Below are 19,483 nucleotides of genomic sequence, written 5' to 3'. Positions count from 1 at the left end.
TCGTTCTATCGGATTTTTTTCTCCGAATATTCCTCACAGCTTTAGAAACACCTCACAAAGCTTTCTCCATCACAACATGAAACGCATTACATGCTGATTGTGAGCACCTGTGTGAAGGCAGATGCTTTGCATGCATTCAGGTGTAGACACAATGCCAGTCTGGCGTGTTTGGAAGGTTTAACCAAAACCAATAGAGATCAGTATTGTTTGTCTTGCACTGTGATCTGCTTGCATTGATTAAAATTAGTCTGGAGCAGATTACTGTGGATGGAAAGAGGATTTTTAACTTTTAAGTAATGAGTTATAAAGCCCGGGCGCCTGCTGACTTCTTCATAATTCAGGGAGAAAGGCTAGTCTCTCTCTATATGCATATATTGTGTGGACAAGTAACTAAATCGTGGAGCCATATTGCATCTTGTGCATTCAACTTAATCAAAACTGTAGCCTGTACTCTCCAAGCGACTTCAGGGCTCCGTAGTAATTAGATAATTATTAAGTAACTCTCGTGTAGTTTGGATGGCAGAATTGTGCATTATAATATACTCACAGTAACTGGTAAGTTATGGAAAACATGCATCCACAGACATACTTATTATGCCTTTAGTTGGTCTGGACTGCTGCTTATGGAGAGAGCAAACACTGATTTACTGTGTTTACAGACATTTTTTTTTCTTCCGTTGAAATGGAGGTTGTCGATGTTGTGTATATAATTTTGTTCATGCCAAAGGTATGGGACTCAACCAGTAGTCTTATTCAGCGCCTGCATTTCACACAAACACGCAGGCACACACTCGCACGCTCTGTGATCCTTCAGCTACTGGGCGGGAATGGCATGGCCTCAGCCTGGTCAAAAAAAAGCTAATTAATCAGGCAGGGCAAGGAATGTGTGGGAGGAAGATACAGCAGTGACTCTCATTATCTTACTTCACAGCACTGCTAATCAGTTCATCTATTGCTAATGATTATTCAGTGAAAGATTACTTTTTATTTCTTTAGCATTTATGAAAGCAGGCTTTCACATGTACTATGTATTCACAAATGACACACAAACAAGCAGGCACAGAATGAAGGACGGTTTTCCTCTGTGTGTTGTTACACCGAGGAAGAGACGCACAAACACACACAGCATCTTTATGTCCTTGTAGCGAGCTATGTGGAGAAATCATATTTAGATTTTTTTTGTTATTCTTTCTTTTATCCAGGATCCCGTCAGGGAAAAGAAGCAGAATTTGTTTTATGTATCATTCGCCCTTTTGCATACGTGTGGGTGGCTAAGAGAGAGTGCGTGTGTGTGTGTGTGTGTGTGTGTGTGTGTGTGTGTGTGTGCGTGCGTGTGCGTGTGTGCATGGAGTTCATAACAGCCTATTAAATGTTTGAAATGAAATCTTCATACTATTCGATAAAGAAAAATTACCATACAGTGATGAAAAGGCTGATAAAATGAAGAAAGTAAAGAGTAAAACATATTGAGAAGTAAATAAAAGTTAGGGGAATTCATTCACTTGAAGTTAAACGAACCAGGACGAACCTTGCTAGGGGTTTGATGAGGTAAGTTTGGGTTTTCGATGTTGGAAAGGTGGTTCATTTACCTTGTTGCATCGCCACGGTAACGTCTGCTGAATACCTTACCTGCTCTGGAGCTGATTACGTTTGCGATCAACACATACTAACTCAGTGCCTCTCGACTTTTCCTGGAAAGCATCATCACCATTCCTGGAAGAGCTCGCGGACGTCGACGCACCAAAGTTTTCTCCCTAACGAGCTCAGCCATCTGCCGTGACAGGTTAGGGGTGAGAGGGAGACAGGACAAAAGAGACACTGTGGAAGGGAAACAGAGATTAATAATAACTCATGGTTAAATGCATAGAGTGTGAAAAAAGGTGAGTGAAGAAGAAACTTTGCTAAGAGCAACATGGGAAGACCTCAGCAGCCTAGGCTTACTCCAGCGTAACTAAGGGAGGGTTCAGGGTCACCTGATCTGGCTCAAACTATAAAAAACAACATTTTTAAGCCTAATCTTAAAACTAAAGAGGGTGTCTGTAAAGATGTTTAAATATTTTTAAATAGGCTTTATTAATATAGCGCTTTTCCCGTCTTTGTGACCACAGCAAGGAAAGTGCATATATAAATTCACATAGCATTTTTTTTATCACTACTGCTGCACAGACCTTTCCTATTATGCTCATATCACCTCTCAGACATTGTTGCTTTGTTACAGTGCTGGCATTCTTGTACTTGTGTGTTTAACCTCCTATATAATGCATTGCTTTTTGCTTTGTGAAGCATACCATTGTTCTTCCAGTAGCTCTGTCTTAGACCATATTTGTGTTATATGCTGAAAATAACCAATATATACATGTACACGGTATCTGAGCAATGTGGAGGGAAATGCATTACAAATGAGCTCATTAGAGTACTCTGGTTACTTTGTTGTCCAATCAGCCTCAAAAACTGTTACTTTTTCATATTAGCTATTTGTAACTGTTGCACCATATTTCCTATGTTTCTTTTGTTTCTACCTCCCAACAGCATGCACAGGTGCATTTGTACTAGTGTTCAGTATTCATTCTTAACTTGTGACATTGTTCCACTGAGACACAAGTGTAAGAGAAATGAAGATGTATCCTTGGCCGATAATGAATGTTTGTCAGCTGCGGCTTTACATCAAATATGTAGAAGCACACCTGCAAGTCAAGCACAGCTCAACAAGACTGGTGGGGGAGCCCACTGAGGAGGAGGAGTGCTGCACCAAAGGCTAGTTAGCTCAGCAAAGTTCAGCTAAGGCTGGAGCTCAATCTGCTCACTCTACCACCTGAGCCATAGCCACCAACATTACCTAACACTGAATATGAACTATTATATAATGTAATATAACTTTAATATAATGTCCATATCCAAATGATAGTTTGAATCATATAAAGATTAAATACTGACCTGCTGGTTGTTACCTTTACCATTTAACCTCAAATATATTTTGTTTAATGCCGCTAAGCAAATGTCTCATCACCGTGAGTGCTGACAGCATACAGAAGTTAAGATTACGCCATAAGCACCACGTTGGTTTTGTATCACCGCTTAGAAGGTCATGTAGTCTAGTTTTATACACAAAATTTTTAATTCAGTTAAAAAATATATTTTGCTCATCTGTAATTACTGGGCACTCTAGAAAATAAGCAAAGCTTAGAGGATCACCACTCTCGCTCCTTTCCTTTCACCCTTCTCTCACATACAATCAGCACAGACACAAAAGAAAGAAGGGCATGAAATTAATTAAGCAATACAGTATAGTGCAAGTTTGCAAGCTTCAAACAGCACTGTACATGTCAGTCTTTAAATTCAGCATTTGGCTCATTTTATTCTATCTATTCTATCCTAATCCAACTGTATCCTCGCATGCTGATTGGTTTGGGCTACGGGCTGTTTTTGTTGATATGTGGATCATAATGCGCACATGGAAGAAAACTCCCGTGCTCCAAACCATCTGAAAAATATTACAGTAAATTCTCCATTTACTGAAAGGGGCCGACTTATCATTATTCCACACTGGAAGATTTTTTTAGTTAGCTAAATGACAGGAACAAATCCAGGGCTGTACAAAGGCTTTAAAAGCCACAGTGCAACCATGCGGGCCCAGCAACGGACACACATGCCCCAAAAGTGAAATTTGCCAGAGTGTACAAAGTCTGAAATAGATGGGGTTGTGCAGACATAGCAAGTAGTGCACAGATGTTCCAAAAATTGCTTGAGTCATAAAATATAGTGTGTGAATAAACAAATAACAGGTAGAGGTTAGCAAAGTTAGATGGGCTAGCTCCTGAAGTGACGGGACTCTGTGTTAATGATCTACCGCCACCAACTGCAGGAAAGTTTTTGGAACAGATGGTTACCGTAGTGTGGTAGCTGGTGGCAGTCCTCCTTGCCTTTTTTCATCTCCCGACTGCCACATATTTCCTTGATGGACGGCCACAAGCAGCCAGTGACCCGCTAAGCAGAGAAGCCAAAACCTGCTCGAGCATTTCTTCTTCAGCAGAGATCGAGGGGAGGCAGAGGTGGACTAGGCTGTAATGGTATACTGGAGACAGAAAGCGAGAGAGAGAGAGAGAGAGAAGGTGTTTTTCTTTTTCTGTAAGAGAAACAAAGCTGCTGCTGAGCAGTACGAACCCGAGAGAAGGAGACGAGAAATTCCTCCCATCCCTCTGTCTTCTCTCCTCCTCCTCCCCAGTGGTATTAATTAGCAGCAGCAGATGAGTGGAGAACGGGAGCCTGCAGGGAGAACAGGTTCATGTCAGGTTAGCATAAGCTGTTGTGCCCCCCCCCCCGTTTCTCTCACTCTCTCTCTTTCTTTTCCTTTTCCTACCCTCACAACACACACACACAAATACACACATAAACAATAGGGATTGTTATAAATTTAAGAAATATGATCTTCTCGTCTTTATGGCTAAAACCGAACGTGTACAAAAATGTGAGTTTTCATTAAGCCCAGCTTAAACTCCTCCTCCTCCCTCCAGTTTTACTCTGAACACAGCCTCTTGACATATTCAAAAAAACAAATCCAACCCTGTAGCACATCAAACGCACAACCACTGACATTATCACCCACCCCACGGTCATGGCGAATCATTGCCCTAGCATCCCTCTGTCTCGCTCCCTATCTTCACTGAAATGCGCTCCAGCCTCCTGTTTTCAATCATCAGTTTCAGGAGCGTCTGGTACGCTTCGGCTTTAATCAATGGAGTCGTCTGCATCTGCACCCGCATTTCACTCTTGTCTAACCGTGACCCGTAGTGTCTGTTTTTATTCGACACGGTACGGAGTAGAAAGCAGAGGACTCCTTTTGAAGGCCTTCGCTAATGTCGAGACCGAGGTTCTGGAGCCAGAGCCGAGTGAAACCCAAGCTAAAGATAGTAAGACCAGATTCTAATCTGAGTGAAGAAAAACTTGTACTTTGGAAGGAGATGAAGGACATGGCAAGGTCCCATAATGGTTTTGCATTGGTTTCCAACAGTCTTGACAAAGGCTGGAAAAAGATAAAAGCTTCTGTTGCAGTGGACACTAATGAATAAGGCTGGCTGATAAATGGTGTTTCATCCTTAATGCAAAGCCAACATACAGCAGATATTTCACTAAAGATGCTGCATAACGCAGCAGACATTTATCCTTGTTCAATAAGAGCATGTTTAAAAAGCATACGTTTTATTTCTCTGTTTATCTATCTGTGCATATTGATGCGTCTTCGTGTGGGTATATGTAAAAGAAAAAGAAAGAAAAATAATAGGAACTGTGGAGCAAATGTGTAACCGTCATTACTATTAATGTTATCACACAATTCAGACTTTTCTCATATTCTCCAGTCCTTACTGTAGAATGAAAGCAGATTCAGAAAGTAACTGTAATATAGTCAGCATATTACAGTTTGCTTATTTAAAGAAAACGTGTAAAAGTGATGCCACTTTGTTACTACTTCATAATATTCTCTTCTTTTTCTCTTCTTTTCTTCCTTTTTTTCTTTCCCTCTGCAGAATTCTATACGACACAACTTGTCCTTGAACAAGTGTTTTCTCAAAGTGCCTCGCTCCAAAGACGACCCTGGAAAAGTAAGTATTTTCTCAACCTTATTGTGCGACTTAAAAAAAAGAAAGCTGGGCGGCGTACGGCGAAAATGTCGAGTGGGTTTCAGCAGGCTTTGCAAGTACGTGGCGACTTTTGACGTGTTTAGTAGCACTCGTGCCACATGTGTGAACACACTTGTGCTTAAGTGCTCACTTGCTCTGCTTCTTTGTCACACACACACACAGTGTCTGCGGTTAAAAGCAATTTGTAACTCCATAACCGGCTGTGCTGAATGCCTAATGCTGCTTTCTCTGTTTTCTGTGGCTCCTACGATATTGATTCTGCCAAGTAATAATGTGGTACAGGGAGTAATGAATAATAAGTATATGTAGGTACTCTCCCTCAGATGCAAGGCCTTCCATGCATCTGTTATGCTTTATTAGAACTGCTTCTCTCTGTATCTCGCAGACACAATCAGAGGAAGCTTTAGATATGTTTCACTCCTGCTGCTGCTGCTGTGGTTAGGAAGCAGCGTTGCCACGGCCACTTCAGCAACTCCAGTTTGATAACAACAATTTGTCAAGTGCTTGGTTGTGCTGAGATCGAAGGACATGCTCAGATGGGGAAAGTGTATAATTGCAGCTGATCACTGAACCCTGTCCTTATGCCATATTTTTAATACAAGCTCAAACTCGTCACAAGGTTAATGTTAGAGGCGATCCGCCACTTTTACACAAAACTGAGGAGCCAAACTTTTCAATGAGCTCTTAAAAACTCTGCTCGTTTTGTTTAGGGGGGTACGGTTGAGGTGGGGTTGGGGGAGCGGAGAGTTTCTCCCGGCTGCGGGGATTTTGGAGCCATTGAAAAATGAATTAGGGGGAAGAAGGTTTAAATAATTCAAACAAAATCCTTGGGCTTGAGTGGAGGCCTATAGTCTGCAAAGACACAAAGAGAGGGCCCCCCCCCCCCGATTAGCCTGACTTGGACCTGACCAGCACCTTAATTCACACCGTGGATCGAAGTGGTCGATACCTCGGCGTAGTGGTGGTGGGGTGGGAGGTCAGCTGTGTGCGTGTGTGTGTGTGTGTGGAGAAGCTGAATGTACATGCTCTGTTTGAAGCCACAGAGAGAGAGGAGAAGCTAAATCATGCATGTGCTAACGTTAATTGGCTGTGTACTGTTCAGTGATGTGGGACTGAGAGACAGGGGGAGGAGAAGAGGAAAGAATATGAGAGGTGGGGGGGAGATAGATGTTGAGAGTTGAGCTGTGTGCATGTGTGGCCTAGATGAACCTCCTGAATTCAGTCTGCAGCTTTGGACCTCCTTGGGAGGGAAGAGGCAAAATGAAAGGCTGGGAAAAAAATTAATACCGGAAGGAAATCTAGGAGCTAAAAGCAATTGATTTCCTCTTCTCTTATTGTATCTGTTTATTTTGGAGACTGCTGTGTTTTAACATTATGTATCAAAAGGATTTCGGTGGATTTTCTGGGGAAAGGATGCAGAAACGTGCACCACTGGAGAACTAAACCTAGAGAAAACTAATTTGATACTGGAAGAATAACAGATAAGTTGATGCTTTTGGATACTGTGGATGCGGCCATCTCACAGCACTTACTTTTTATTTAGTGACACTTACTGCCAGCCTTATTTTGTAGAAGTAATAAAGAAGAAGCAACTAATAGATTCAGAGAAATAAATCCTGATTTATTTTGTAAGACATTGTGTTTTTGAAATCTAACATAATCTAAAACAGTTTGGGGAAAAAATAGGTGTAAATAGTGGCGAGTGGATCATATTTAATCCATGAGTTTTTGAGACTTCTCTATCATCAGTGTGATGTTTTATTAAGACTAACCCCCTTAAATGTTTTGTTTGTAAGATTAACTGTGAGCAGTAAATTTCAGTTTAAAAAAATTATAATTTTCTTGAAAATATTTCATGGTTTAGACTTTACAGAGTTAATTATCAGAACAATATAAAGATTTCAAATTCATAATAAAATATCTTGGCCTGCAGCAGCAGTTCAAATGTTTTTGAGCCAAAATCTTAAAACTAGAGTTCACTTTGGTTTGAACATCAAACACTTGTTGGCTAGGTTGTTAGTCTAAAGCAGGGGGACTCCAGGCCTCAGGAGCCTGTGTCCTGCAGGATTTAAATGTGTCCTTGATCCAACACAGCTGATTTAAATGGCTAAATTACCTGCTCAACATGTCTTGAAGTTCTCCAGAGGCCTGGTGATGAACTAGTCATTTGATTCAGGTGTGTTGACCCAAGGTGATATCTAAAGCCTGCAGGAAAAGTTCTAAAAAGTTGCTTAAACAATAAAAAGTGTATTAACCAGTCATATTTACCAAGATTTAAAACTGATTTTGTAGCCACATCTGTGAAATTGTAGGTATTTTTCAATATTTGGCTTATTGATGGAGGGGTTTGCTCTATGATCAGTAATTCAGCATAATTAGGTAGAGCTGTTCGATATAACGATATATCGGATAACAATATAAAAACGTCTATCGTTTCATTTTACGCTATCGTTTGTTTCGTGGTGTCGCAAAATAAGCTGTTTAGGGCAATATTTTTTCATCGCTTTGATGGTCACTGTAGTGGCTATATTAATTTCTTTAAGTTCTCTCTTTCTCTTATGTTTTATATAACCACACTACAGACGGACAAGCGCCTGTTTTTATGCGTTGTGGGCCCTGTGCTTCGTACGTCGCTTACTACATCCAAGACCAAATCATCGCGCTAACTCTGAGCTCGCTATTCCGGTTCCCCGAACACACCTGTTGTTGACGATTAGTATAGCTGGATGAAGTAATGTGAGATCACTGGGTGGCCCAACAGGGGCTACGCATCGATAGTAGAAACATTGATCGGCAACCCTTTGATTGGTCGGTGAAAATGTCGAAGGAGCGCGCTCGGTATTTTTCGGCAGCAGAGCAAGAACTCTTGAGTGAGGGATTTCAGGGGTTTCAGAGTTTAATTAAAACGCAAGGGAACACTGCAAAGGCTGCAAAAGCAAGGAGAGAGGGCTGGCAGAAAGTTGCTGACAAATTAAACTCGTAAGTAATTCAATAATAACAATAATAATGGAGTGGATTTATATAGCGCTTTTCAAGGCACCCAAAGCGCTTTACAATGCCACTATTCATTCACTCTCACATTCACACACTGGTGGAGGCAGCTACGGTTGTAGCCACAGCTGCCCTGGGGCAGACTGACAGAAGCCAGGCTGCCATATTGCGCCATCGGCCCCTCTGGCCAACACCAGTAGGCGGTAGGGTAGATTTATCATATCAGACCATATTATCCAATATTATATTACATTATATTATATTATATCCCCTTTCACATTAGAGCCACGACAGGACCCACTAGAACATGGGAACAAGTAAAAGTGAAATATAAGAATATTCTACAGAATGGTAATATTTATCACTTATATTGCTTGTCGTCTCTTGGAAAGAGACCCTGGAATACTCTGTTTGTTTGTTCATAACAGCAACCAAGAAAAGGGCAGAGCAAAAAAAAGACAGGTGGTGGTCCTGCACCCCCTCGTCAACAAGTTGGTTAAGTGAATAATACCCTCACGGGAAAATCGATATCTCTCTATGAGCACACTGTCGCGCTGAGCTAAAGGATCCTGTCTGTCCCGCAATATACGCTGAATTCTGAGGACTCTCCTTATCAATCTTGCACCTTCCGCAATGGGTTGCTCGCGTAAACGGACAGGACATGGCTGCGACAGGCTTCCCAAATCCACCTTCGCTTTTATAGCCGTGGTCTCTCATCTTGATTACACGAAGTAATTTACAATTACTACTCTGAAATATGAATTACATCTGTAATAATCACATACATGTAATAGAATGTTAATAGTACATTTCCCTTTTTTAGGGAATGACCTGTATGTATCTGTGTGAAATCAATAAAAGGATCAAGTGCTGCATTGTCTTTAGTTACATTGATGTTATTTATTTATGGTGAAACAGTGGTGGAATATCGCTGTTGCTTTCGTATACATGAAGCGGACATACCTGCGTGGCCGCGATCTAATCCTGTTTACATAAAGTAAACCTGCTCCCGAGCAGGTTTACGCTTACGGCTCTGTTGCTATGACAGCAAGTCCCGGATGAGCTTCGGGGAACCGACTGATCCAGGATCACGCGAAATCGTCAACAATCTAATCCGGCTAACCTACTTAGCGAGGTACGAAGAACGGGCCCCAGGCCCGTGGTTAGCAACAACGACGGTAACAACATTGCGTGTTCGCTTGTTTATGTTCCACATAAACCTTTCACAATAAAGCTCAATATCCTGTTGAGACTTTTCAAAATAAACTGAATCACGTGAAAGAGCAGATTATTTAGGGATGAGAAGTAAAAAAGAGCCGCCAGGTGCTAAAAAATAAACCTTAGACTCAAACATTAGAACAGGCTTTTCCCCGCAGCACGCCGTGTAATAAATACTCACAGAGAAAACGGCGGCCTTTACAACTTATGTCTAAAAATGTATCGTTTCATGCATTGGTTAAAACACTCGATTCCAGGTACATGACGCCCAGCTGGAAACACTTCCCGCATGACGAGCTGCCCGAGATTCACAGAATTTACAGAAAATGTTACATTTTTGTGATTTATATCGTTATCGGATGATAGAATTCTTATATTGGGATATGAGATTTTGGTCATATCGCACAGCCCTATAATTAGGGCTATATTTGTTGCTGCTTGTACTGACTACATAACTTATGATGGGATGTTTATGTATAAATTAATCACTAATGTTATTTTCTCTGTAAGCCGGATTCTCAGCTATCCCATTCTGTTTTATAAGCATGTAGAATATAGCATTAATATAATACTTTTGGCCACTAGTATATGATCAAAAGCATTGGTCTGGATCTCTTAATCCTTCAGTTGAAGAGGTTTCACTTTCTTTGCCACTGGTGCATAAAATCAAGCACCTAGCCATGTAGTCTGCATTTAAAAGCCTTTGTGAATGAAGAATGCTGTTCTAAAAAAGCTCACAGAATTCAAGTGTGGTACTGTGATAGCTACCACCATTGCAAGAAGTCAGTTTCAATTGACTGCCTCCTAGATATTCTACCACTAACTGTAACTGGTGTTGAAGAATTTAGGAACTACAGGAAGTGGCAGACCATGTAAGGTTACAGAGTGCTGCCAATCCATTCTATTTATATAGCACAAAATCATAACAACAGCAGCCTGAAGGTGCTTTATATTGTATAAGGTAAAGACTCTTTACTAATCCAAAGAAAACCCCAGTAATTAGATGACCCCTTATGACAGGGGTGTCCAACTCCAGGCCTCAAGGGCCGGTGTCCTGCAGGTTTTACATATCACCCTGGGTCAACACACCTGAATCAAATGATTAGTCCATTGAAGGGCGATCGTGGCTCAAGAGTTGGGAGTTCGCCTTGTAATCGGAAGGTTGCCGGTTCGGTCATTGTGTCCTTGGGCAAGACACTTCACCCATTGCCTACTGGTGGTGGTCAGAGGCGCCAGTGTCCAGCAGCCTCGCCTCTGTCAGTGCGCCCCAGGGTGGCTGTGGCTACAATGCCAGCTTGCCATCACCAGTGTGTGAATGTGTGTGTGTGGTAATTTAGCCATTTAAATCAGCTGTGTTGGATCAAGGACACATCTAAAACCTGGATGTGTCCTTGATCCAACACAGCTTGGACACCCCTGCCTTATGAGCAAGCACTTTGGCAACAGTGGGAAGGGAAAACTCACCGAAAAAACCCAAACTCAGGGAGGGGCACTCAAGACAAAGTTTGAAGCTTTGGACAAACCTACAAAGCAACCAAACCACTGGAGAAAAACACACCAAAAAAAAACCTTCCATCAAATATGTTTCTAATGTTTGTTTTACTGATGTTAATATTCAGGGTTCCTACTGGGCCATAGACACCAATCCTAAAGAAGACACGGTACCCAGCAGGCCAAAGAAGAGACCACGCTCTGGAGAACGAGTAAGTACACAAGTAGTTTGTATAATCCTGTTTTACCCACAAAAGGCTGATGGGGTATTGTTGTCACTCCGCCAGACAGATGGGTGGGTGGTCGGCGTGCAGCTTTGTAAATGTAATACTTTGAGAATGAGGTGACAGAATTTGGAAATTGATGCTTTAGGTGCATCTGCTAAAAGTCTCAGTGACATCTAGATCAAGATCAGAAATAAAGTTTTCTGGAAATCTTGTGAAGACAATAAATCGCTAAAGATTTTTCAAATCATACCATAGGTGCATCTACTAGGAGGCTGAGGGAACAGCTGGATGCCAGTGTTTCTGTTGTTGTTGTTTCGCTTGTTGTTTTAAAAGTCGTACGAAATGACTTCTCTAAGGATTTATTTCATTCCATATTCTCAAACCTGTGACCCCTTTAAGGTGCTAATATCAAAGTTAGACATCATCAGAGGAGAAGAAAAATGGGATTTTGCTGATGATTCGAGCATTGTTGTAAAATGTCTGAAAAGAGAATTATATGAACAGGAAAAACAAGGCATTTGAAAAAGCTTCCCAATACAAATGAGGTGCTACAGAAATGTGTGAACAGGTTTGCAGTCTTTCTCCTGTTCCCATGTTATAATGATGCATGGACAGACTAGCAGTCCAATAATGTACCTTTAAACCTCCCCTGAAAGATGAGTGTAAGAGCCCTCAGCGGTACTAGTAGCTCTGTGAGAATTGACGTCTCTTTAGCTTGTTAGGAAGCTAACATTAGCTTATTTGCACAAAAAAGCATGTCAGTGTTGGCTGTCAGGTATCGTGTGGACCACGTGATAGGAGATTACCAAATGTCAAATACAGCCATATTGTGCCAGACCATCAAGTTCTACTTCAGATATTTCTCTCAAAACCACATCTCACTCAAAGGCCAGGGGATCATCGCAGGCAGCAGGCTTCAACATCTGGTGACCATAAATCACTGCACAGTACCTCAGAGACCAAAAGATGTGGATTATCTTGCCATCGCTTGCTTTACCTCCTCCTAAATGCAGCCCAAAGTATCTTTTTACCCTTCAAGTCAATTTTCTTCTTTCTGCTGCTCATAACTACAGTGATTGTGCGCTGTGCTCGAACGCCTCGTGTCTACTCACAGATGGAGGGCTGAAGCTGCTGAGTGGACACGGTGTAACACCTTGTCTACACAAGAGGCACAGCATGAGCAGCATATTCGATGCCGCAGCAATGTAGGAAAAAACACACTTTCTTTTGTGTAATTATTACATTTTAAAGCCACAAAGTACCAAACTTTATCCGCTTTTTGTTTTGTTTTTTTCCTCTGTGGGTTATTCTTGCTGTGCACTGCTCGATTGTTATTGACGAACTTATTACTGCGCTCTAGTGCAGGAGAATGCCCGATCACCGGCGCGCGTGCCTTCTTTGTAACAGAACCAGAACCTATGGTTGCAATTAAACAACTTTTTGATATTCATCCTCATATTCATCCAGGTTAATCCCACAGGCTTTGGGGTTAGCAATTTTCAAGATGCCATAAAAGCAGCAGGAACAAGCTACCAGATAGATGTGAGAATACAGAAGCAGGAATGAAAATTGGTTTTGGGAAATTGATTGACAGCAGCTGAGGCTATAAATATATGTAACCCTGCATCAACTTGGCAGAATGCGGCTGGTGTGCAGTCATTAACCTGGGGATGTGAATACAAAAGCAGTGCGGAGTGAGCTCCATCGTGTATTTCAAGTCTGCTTTCACCACTGTCTGCCATCATCTCTCTGTTTTTTGTTTTTTTCCTGACTCTGACTACAGTATGGCGTGCATTTCGATGTCTGTTTTCTTAGCGGCTGATTAGCACGCTCATAAACTAGTGTCGGCGGTTAATGGCCAAAATTTTAATACGGTTCAGATTCAGTATTCAGCACATTAAACAGATTGAATTCCTCTCTGATTATTACCTCAGCGGCTTAAATGAACTGTGCTCCCCTGGCAAAGGGATGCGTACTAAAACTGCTGCCGTATGACACAAAGACTTGTAGTCAGTCACAAACGAATACAAAATAAAACATTTAAATGGCTTCAGTTCAGTGATATGAGATCTGGTGACATGCAATATCATTACTAGGCTCTGGATAACATGGCATTACTTCTCCCCGAAGCCAGAATGAGGCCACCAATTAGTGTAATCAGTTGGTGTAGTGGACCAAGCAGAAGATCTCCCAAAGTCTATTTCACAGGGGTGAGGTGTACCTCCAGTGTGCAGGTATATATTGTATTAAGCAGATGATCCTCTGAATGTTGCATTAAAGAAAATACGCGTCTTTTATCACGATCATCCGCCTCCCTTTCTCATCCAGCCAGTCTCTGACTGTTGGCGCATCTTGATCATTATCTTTCGCTTCGTCCGTCTGCATTTCTGCTTTAGCCATCTTCCTCTCTGGGGAATTCTGACAGGCGCAGCGCGACAAAGTGCACAATCACTGTAAGGTGTCGCTCATTGGAGAAAGAATCGAGGCAAAAGAGACGGAAAGGGTTGGGGAGGTACAAGAGAGGGGAAGAGCAGAAAGGAGGCGTGAAAGGAAGGTTGCGGAAAGCAGGAAAAAGACATCAAGGTAGCGAGAAGAAACAGTCAAGTTTAAGGGAAGGAAAAAGAGGTAAGAGGAGTAAGTGGGAGAGGAGGGAGGAGGGAAAGTGTTCTAGGCTTGTGTTCCAGTTAATTACCACAGAAGGCCCCGGGGCTGCCGTTAGACATATTTTCTTCACCAACGATTTTTTTTTTTATTACAAACATTAATTAATTCAGAGCCTTGTCATCTCGTCTTACATGGATGGGCCCTTTGACCCCTTTTCTTACGCCTCACTTGCACTGCTGGCAGACACACTGTGGGCTGTCACATGGGCTAAGGAGAAACAGGGAGGTTTTAAGTGCTAAGATTTATGGCGGCATTACCATCTGAAAAAAAGAAAAAGAAAGAAAGGTGGGCTAAATACATCTTGTGTGTTAACTGGGATTTTGTTGCACCTCGGTTACACAGTCAAATATTTTAAGTTGGCAGGAAGGGCTAAACGTCAACCGCATAAATGCATTGTATAAATGTGTAGACAGGCAAGTGTACACGTAGTTTAGTACCTGTGTCTCCAGTGCCCTTAAGCATAATCACTCTCTTTCATTTCTGGTAGATGCTTCTCTGTTTGCCTGTCTGTCTGTCTGCCCGTCTGTCACCACTCAATTATCTCCCTGCCTATTCTTCTATTCTGCTCTTCCTCCACAAGCCTTCCTCCTGCCTCTCTTCACCTCTCTCTTGTCTTCTTTTTAAGTGCCTCCACCAGGGAACCGACAACCCGTTTAGCTGGGAGTTTATCATAAATTAAAGATTGCATTGTTACCAACCAATCCTCTTACTGTAAGCAGTTTGGAAAGGCAGGCAAGCTGTCTTGAACCCTGAAAGGAGTCAGACAAGGAGAAAAAAAACATCTTCCCCGGGTTTCTTTTTTTGTTGTTGTTGTTTTTTTCTCTCTCTCTCTCTCTCTCTCTCTTTTTTTTTCTTCTTCATTTGGCAGGCATCAATTTAGCCCCTCATCGATCTTTGAATAGTTCCTCACGTCCTCACACTCAGTTAACCCTACTTTAGCGCTTTGTGAGGACAGCAGCAGAAAATGAACTGCTGCTGAATGCATTATAGGTACGTGAATAATGCATGAGGATGGCTTGATTCATCTTATCAAGTGCAAGTGATGTGTCCACTTTCCAGGCTGTTTAAGTGTCCCGCAATTTAAATGAAGCGCGCCTCGACTAGTTCACACAGTGTGAGCCTGGGGCGTGATGGTGATTCAGGAGGCTCAGTGAAGAATCATGAACTTGCAGCACACTTAGATTTCTCATAACCTTTGTCACATTTCATTTCCGTCCTCGTTTTCAAACTCCTCTGGACATTTTCAATCAGCGGAGAGCATCCACGAATGATTTCTGCATAATAACTAGAAGGCGAGACTCTACTGTTTAAAAAAAATATTAGTGCACCCCTTTATACTAATATTTAAAACGATCTTGAAAATGCGTACATTTGGAAATGGTGCTTTCGCGCCGCAGTGTGGACTGCAAAAATGCCAACTTTCTAAAACGATGACGCATGTTAGTCATATGATGCAGTCATGTGACCAATTAAACTAAGAAAGCGGAGGGCATTATACAAACAATTGTTTTGTTTGCTCTCAGTTTGGACAGCCCTATTAAAGATTAATATCAGTCTGTACATGCTCCAGATAGCTTTTCTTCACATTCTTTAACTCTCACTCGCTTTTGCAACTTTGTACTTTTGTGTTACTCGCAGCATCAACTCCACCTCATTGTTAGTCCATTTAAAAAACTCGGTGCTTTTCCTCAACCCTTTGCCGCGACGTTTCAAAGAGCCGGAAAGTAAATAAACAGCAGACAGAAATGAGGCAGGTCGAATCTTCTTGCGTTTCACACATGCGCAGTGCTGGAACATAAGCGTTTTCGGCCGTTTCCCCAATGAAAACACAGTTTTCAAATCCATCCGGGCTAGTGTGGACGTAGCCTTACTTACACGTTTAATCAAGATGTAAGTAAGAGTAATCTTTAATAAGGCAAAAACAGAGTTTGTACAATTGTACAGTTTTGTATGACCACCTTTATTCTTCAACACAGTCTAAAGTCTCTTAGACAAGCTTTCTTATAGTTTCTTTAAGTAGTCTTCAGGAACAATTGAAGACTAGACAAGATCCCCAACACCACTGGCTGAAAGGCAAACCTGAACCTTGACAGAGCCTCCACAGTGCTTTACAGGTGACTCTTTTACCTGTTGTACCTGTCTGCTGACCTCCTTCTATTTGGATCCATCACCTGTTGTCATCAGTTTAACCTAAAGAAAACCTAACCTGTTGCTGGGATCAGACTGGTATTCTGCAATGTTTTTTCAACATCTGTATCTCCCGTAACTCCTGAACTATTTGCTCAATTGAAAGAATTCCAGCATTTCCTAAAAGCAGCATTTTGCATTGATATTAGAGTCATTACGGTAATCACAGGCACGATGTCGCAGCAGCCCAGCGAAGACGAAGATTGGTTGAGAAAGGAGAGAGACGCTAATATCACTGAAAAAGCATAGAGTTGCTGCTTTCAGATGAACAGCTTTATATCCAGTTTCCTCAGTTTTGTAATTGCACGACATACAATGCCAAGATTTCAGCTAATAGCTCTTTGGGAATCACCTTGTTGGTGAAAAAAATATTATTTTATGCCTTTTTTGTGTTTAAGTGATTCATTGGTCAGTGAGTGAAAAAGCAGCCAGGGGCCAAAGAAAGAAACTTTGAAATACCTTCAGAAAGCTTAGAGAACTGTTGTTTAAGACCACTTTAAAAAATGACAAAAAGCTCAAAGCCTTTGCTCAGTACTGTACCTGCCACAACACAGTGTAACGTGTGGTGAACCTGAAAGGGGTACAACCTGCATCTTTAGTGTTAAAGAATGCTTCACATATCTCCACCTTAAAAAGTTGCTTTCCTCCTGCAGTTTTCCATTCTCTGTTATAACCCCCTTTCAAAAGATGAACACAGGCTAGAGATAAGCCAGGGCTGACTTTTGGCTTCATAGGGAATTCAAACCCATTGCACCAACGCTGGACGTTTTTCTGTTTTGTTTTTTTTTTTGTTTTTTTTTTGCTCTTAAGACTACTTACCTTTTCTGGTCAGAAAATGCACGATTAGCCAAAGTCTCTTGTGGGTGCAAGATTTTCTAAAGCTTAATAAAGAGTATTTGCAGAAATTCCCTTCACTTACAATGCTGCAAGGTTGATGTAGCTTTCTTTTTTTGCCCGGTGACACCAAAAACATGTTGCCCACCACACCTTAAAATTCCCCAGCCAACCAACAAGGTTCACTGACATTGCTGCTTTTATTTTATATTCCTAGCCTTTTATTCTATAGCACAATTATAATAGAATAGAATACGATGAATTAGGTGTATTCAAACTTTATGCAGGGGGATATCAGGCAATCAGTGATGTATTTGCTGCACAGTGGTTTTTATGTCTTGTAATAGTCGCCACATTAAAGTTTTAAGGAAACATGAAAAGCAGGGTTTGCTACGTTACTGTTTTTAGCCCGTTTCCTGTAAATGTGATCAATCTCCCCAGAGTGTACTAAATCACTGATTTGAATCAGTTTACTGGGCTTATTGTGGAAGTTATAGCCAAATCAATAAAAACAGCTGGAATCTGGCCACAGATGAGAGGGAATCACTGTAGAATAAATGCGGAGACTTCAGAAAAGACATCATACGCATCACGGATTTTATAAAAAGACCTTGTGAGGTTTGTGCAAGTTTACGCAGGTCAGTTTGTGCTCGTTCACTTTTAGTGCCTGAAGCCACTGTTTATCCTGCCTTTTTTCCTTCATTAGGAAGCATTATTAGTTCAGTCAGAAACGAGTATTCTAGGCAATTCCACAACAGACTTTTTGGCTTGTCATTGTAAGAAAAACCCCAAAACATTATTAATAAAATAATAATGTTTAGTTGCCTTCACGTGGGTCGTGTTATCAGGATACTGAACCCAAATCCGCACTTATGAACATTTTCTATGCCCAGATTTTTCTCACACTGTCTCCTGTTCCTGCAGGCATCGACCCCTTACAGCCTGGAGTCCGAGTCTCTGAGGATGGACTGCATCATGTCAGGAGGGGCATCTCCCACTCTGGCCATCAATGCTGTGACCAACAAGGTAGGGCACCAGCTGTTCATAAGCTGTTTCAATACAAAACAGCGCAACAGCGCAGGCATACAAAGTTTATGTGACCGGACGCGTGGCTTCCATCCTCAGTTAGATACAGACAGAGGTTGGTTCGGCATTTGGCGACTCTCCTTTTAGAAAGAGCTTTTCTTCCATTTTGGCAAATTCAACAAATTCAAATAGGGATCCAGAGCCAGCAGAGCCAACATCATAACAAAGAAACAGCAAACAGTCAAAAAGAGAAGTAAAATCAGCGTGTCACTGTTCATTTTGACATGAGTTCATGAGGCTTGAGTTCTTTTGTTATAGCAATATCATCTACAACCTATTATCAAACATATCAGAATTGTTGTACAAGGTTACTGGATAACTGTGAGGTTGGAATTCATGCCGTGGTGGTGGAGGGGGCGTGGGTCAGAGGAGATTCATTAGCAGGTTGGACTCTCTGGATTGGGATTCATTTAAATGCTGTTAGTTTCATTGACGATGACCTTATATGCTTCAGAAGCGACAGATGTTCCATTCAGAGCTTTAAAACACTGTAGTAAAAATCTTCAGAATGATCATAGTTCGTTGGCATTTATATGAATGAATATTGATTTCTTAGTTCTGTGCAATGATTAGTCATTTGTACTTGCTTGTGAGGAAAATGTGTCAAACTTTGTCACAACATATTTATAGTAAGACATAACTGCAGCAGAAGCAGCAGCAGAAGTGTCTGTTTTTCTTTTTCGCCTCTTCTTTAGAGGCTGAGACGCCTTCAGAACAAGTCTTCACTTCTAGCAGAAAGCCTTACGCGACACAAACACACACAAGCATTTAAACACTAAACTGCGTGTGATCGCCTATGTGAGGGTCAGAGATCAAGCAGAGACAGGGACCTCTGACACCTATCTGATCTGACGCACACACCCACACAAACACAGTAATTATGCGCAGTGGGTGATCCTTTTCGTCCTGTCCCCAACCAAAGAGAAAATTTGTCCCGCAGCAGCTCGCATTACTCTGTTTGTTCTGGATGGGATGCGAAGGTCTGGACTTTGCAGTACGTTACAGTTTTCCATTCTGGACTTTTAACAGACCCTGACTCATACTTCCCAGAATTTGTCAATATGAGACACGAGGATGAGAATTTCTGCACTTTTTTTTCTTATCAGCGTTGTAGCCAAGTACTCATGCAATTTTAATCATTATTATTAT

At 41.6% G+C, this 19,483-nt stretch overlaps 1 protein-coding gene across 8 annotated transcripts in view; it reads left to right on the top strand.

Moving 5' to 3' along the window:
• Positions 1-19,483, top strand: part of LOC113013014 (forkhead box protein J3-like) — a 69,452-nt gene that overhangs the window by 27,206 nt on the left and 22,763 nt on the right. For all 8 annotated transcript variants that reach the window (XM_026153535.1, XM_026153530.1, XM_026153532.1 and 5 more), the window contains 3 exons: positions 5,523-5,597; positions 11,465-11,548; positions 18,173-18,274. In XM_026153535.1, coding sequence (XP_026009320.1) covers positions 5,523-5,597; positions 11,465-11,548; positions 18,173-18,274 — 261 coding nt within the window. The remainder of the gene's footprint in view (positions 1-5,522; positions 5,598-11,464; positions 11,549-18,172; positions 18,275-19,483) is intronic.

The sequence above is a fragment of the Astatotilapia calliptera genome, chromosome 20, assembly GCF_900246225.1.
Source record: "Astatotilapia calliptera chromosome 20, fAstCal1.2, whole genome shotgun sequence".
NCBI lineage: Eukaryota > Metazoa > Chordata > Actinopteri > Cichliformes > Cichlidae > Astatotilapia > Astatotilapia calliptera.
This window is presented reverse-complemented; position numbering and strand designations above follow the sequence as displayed.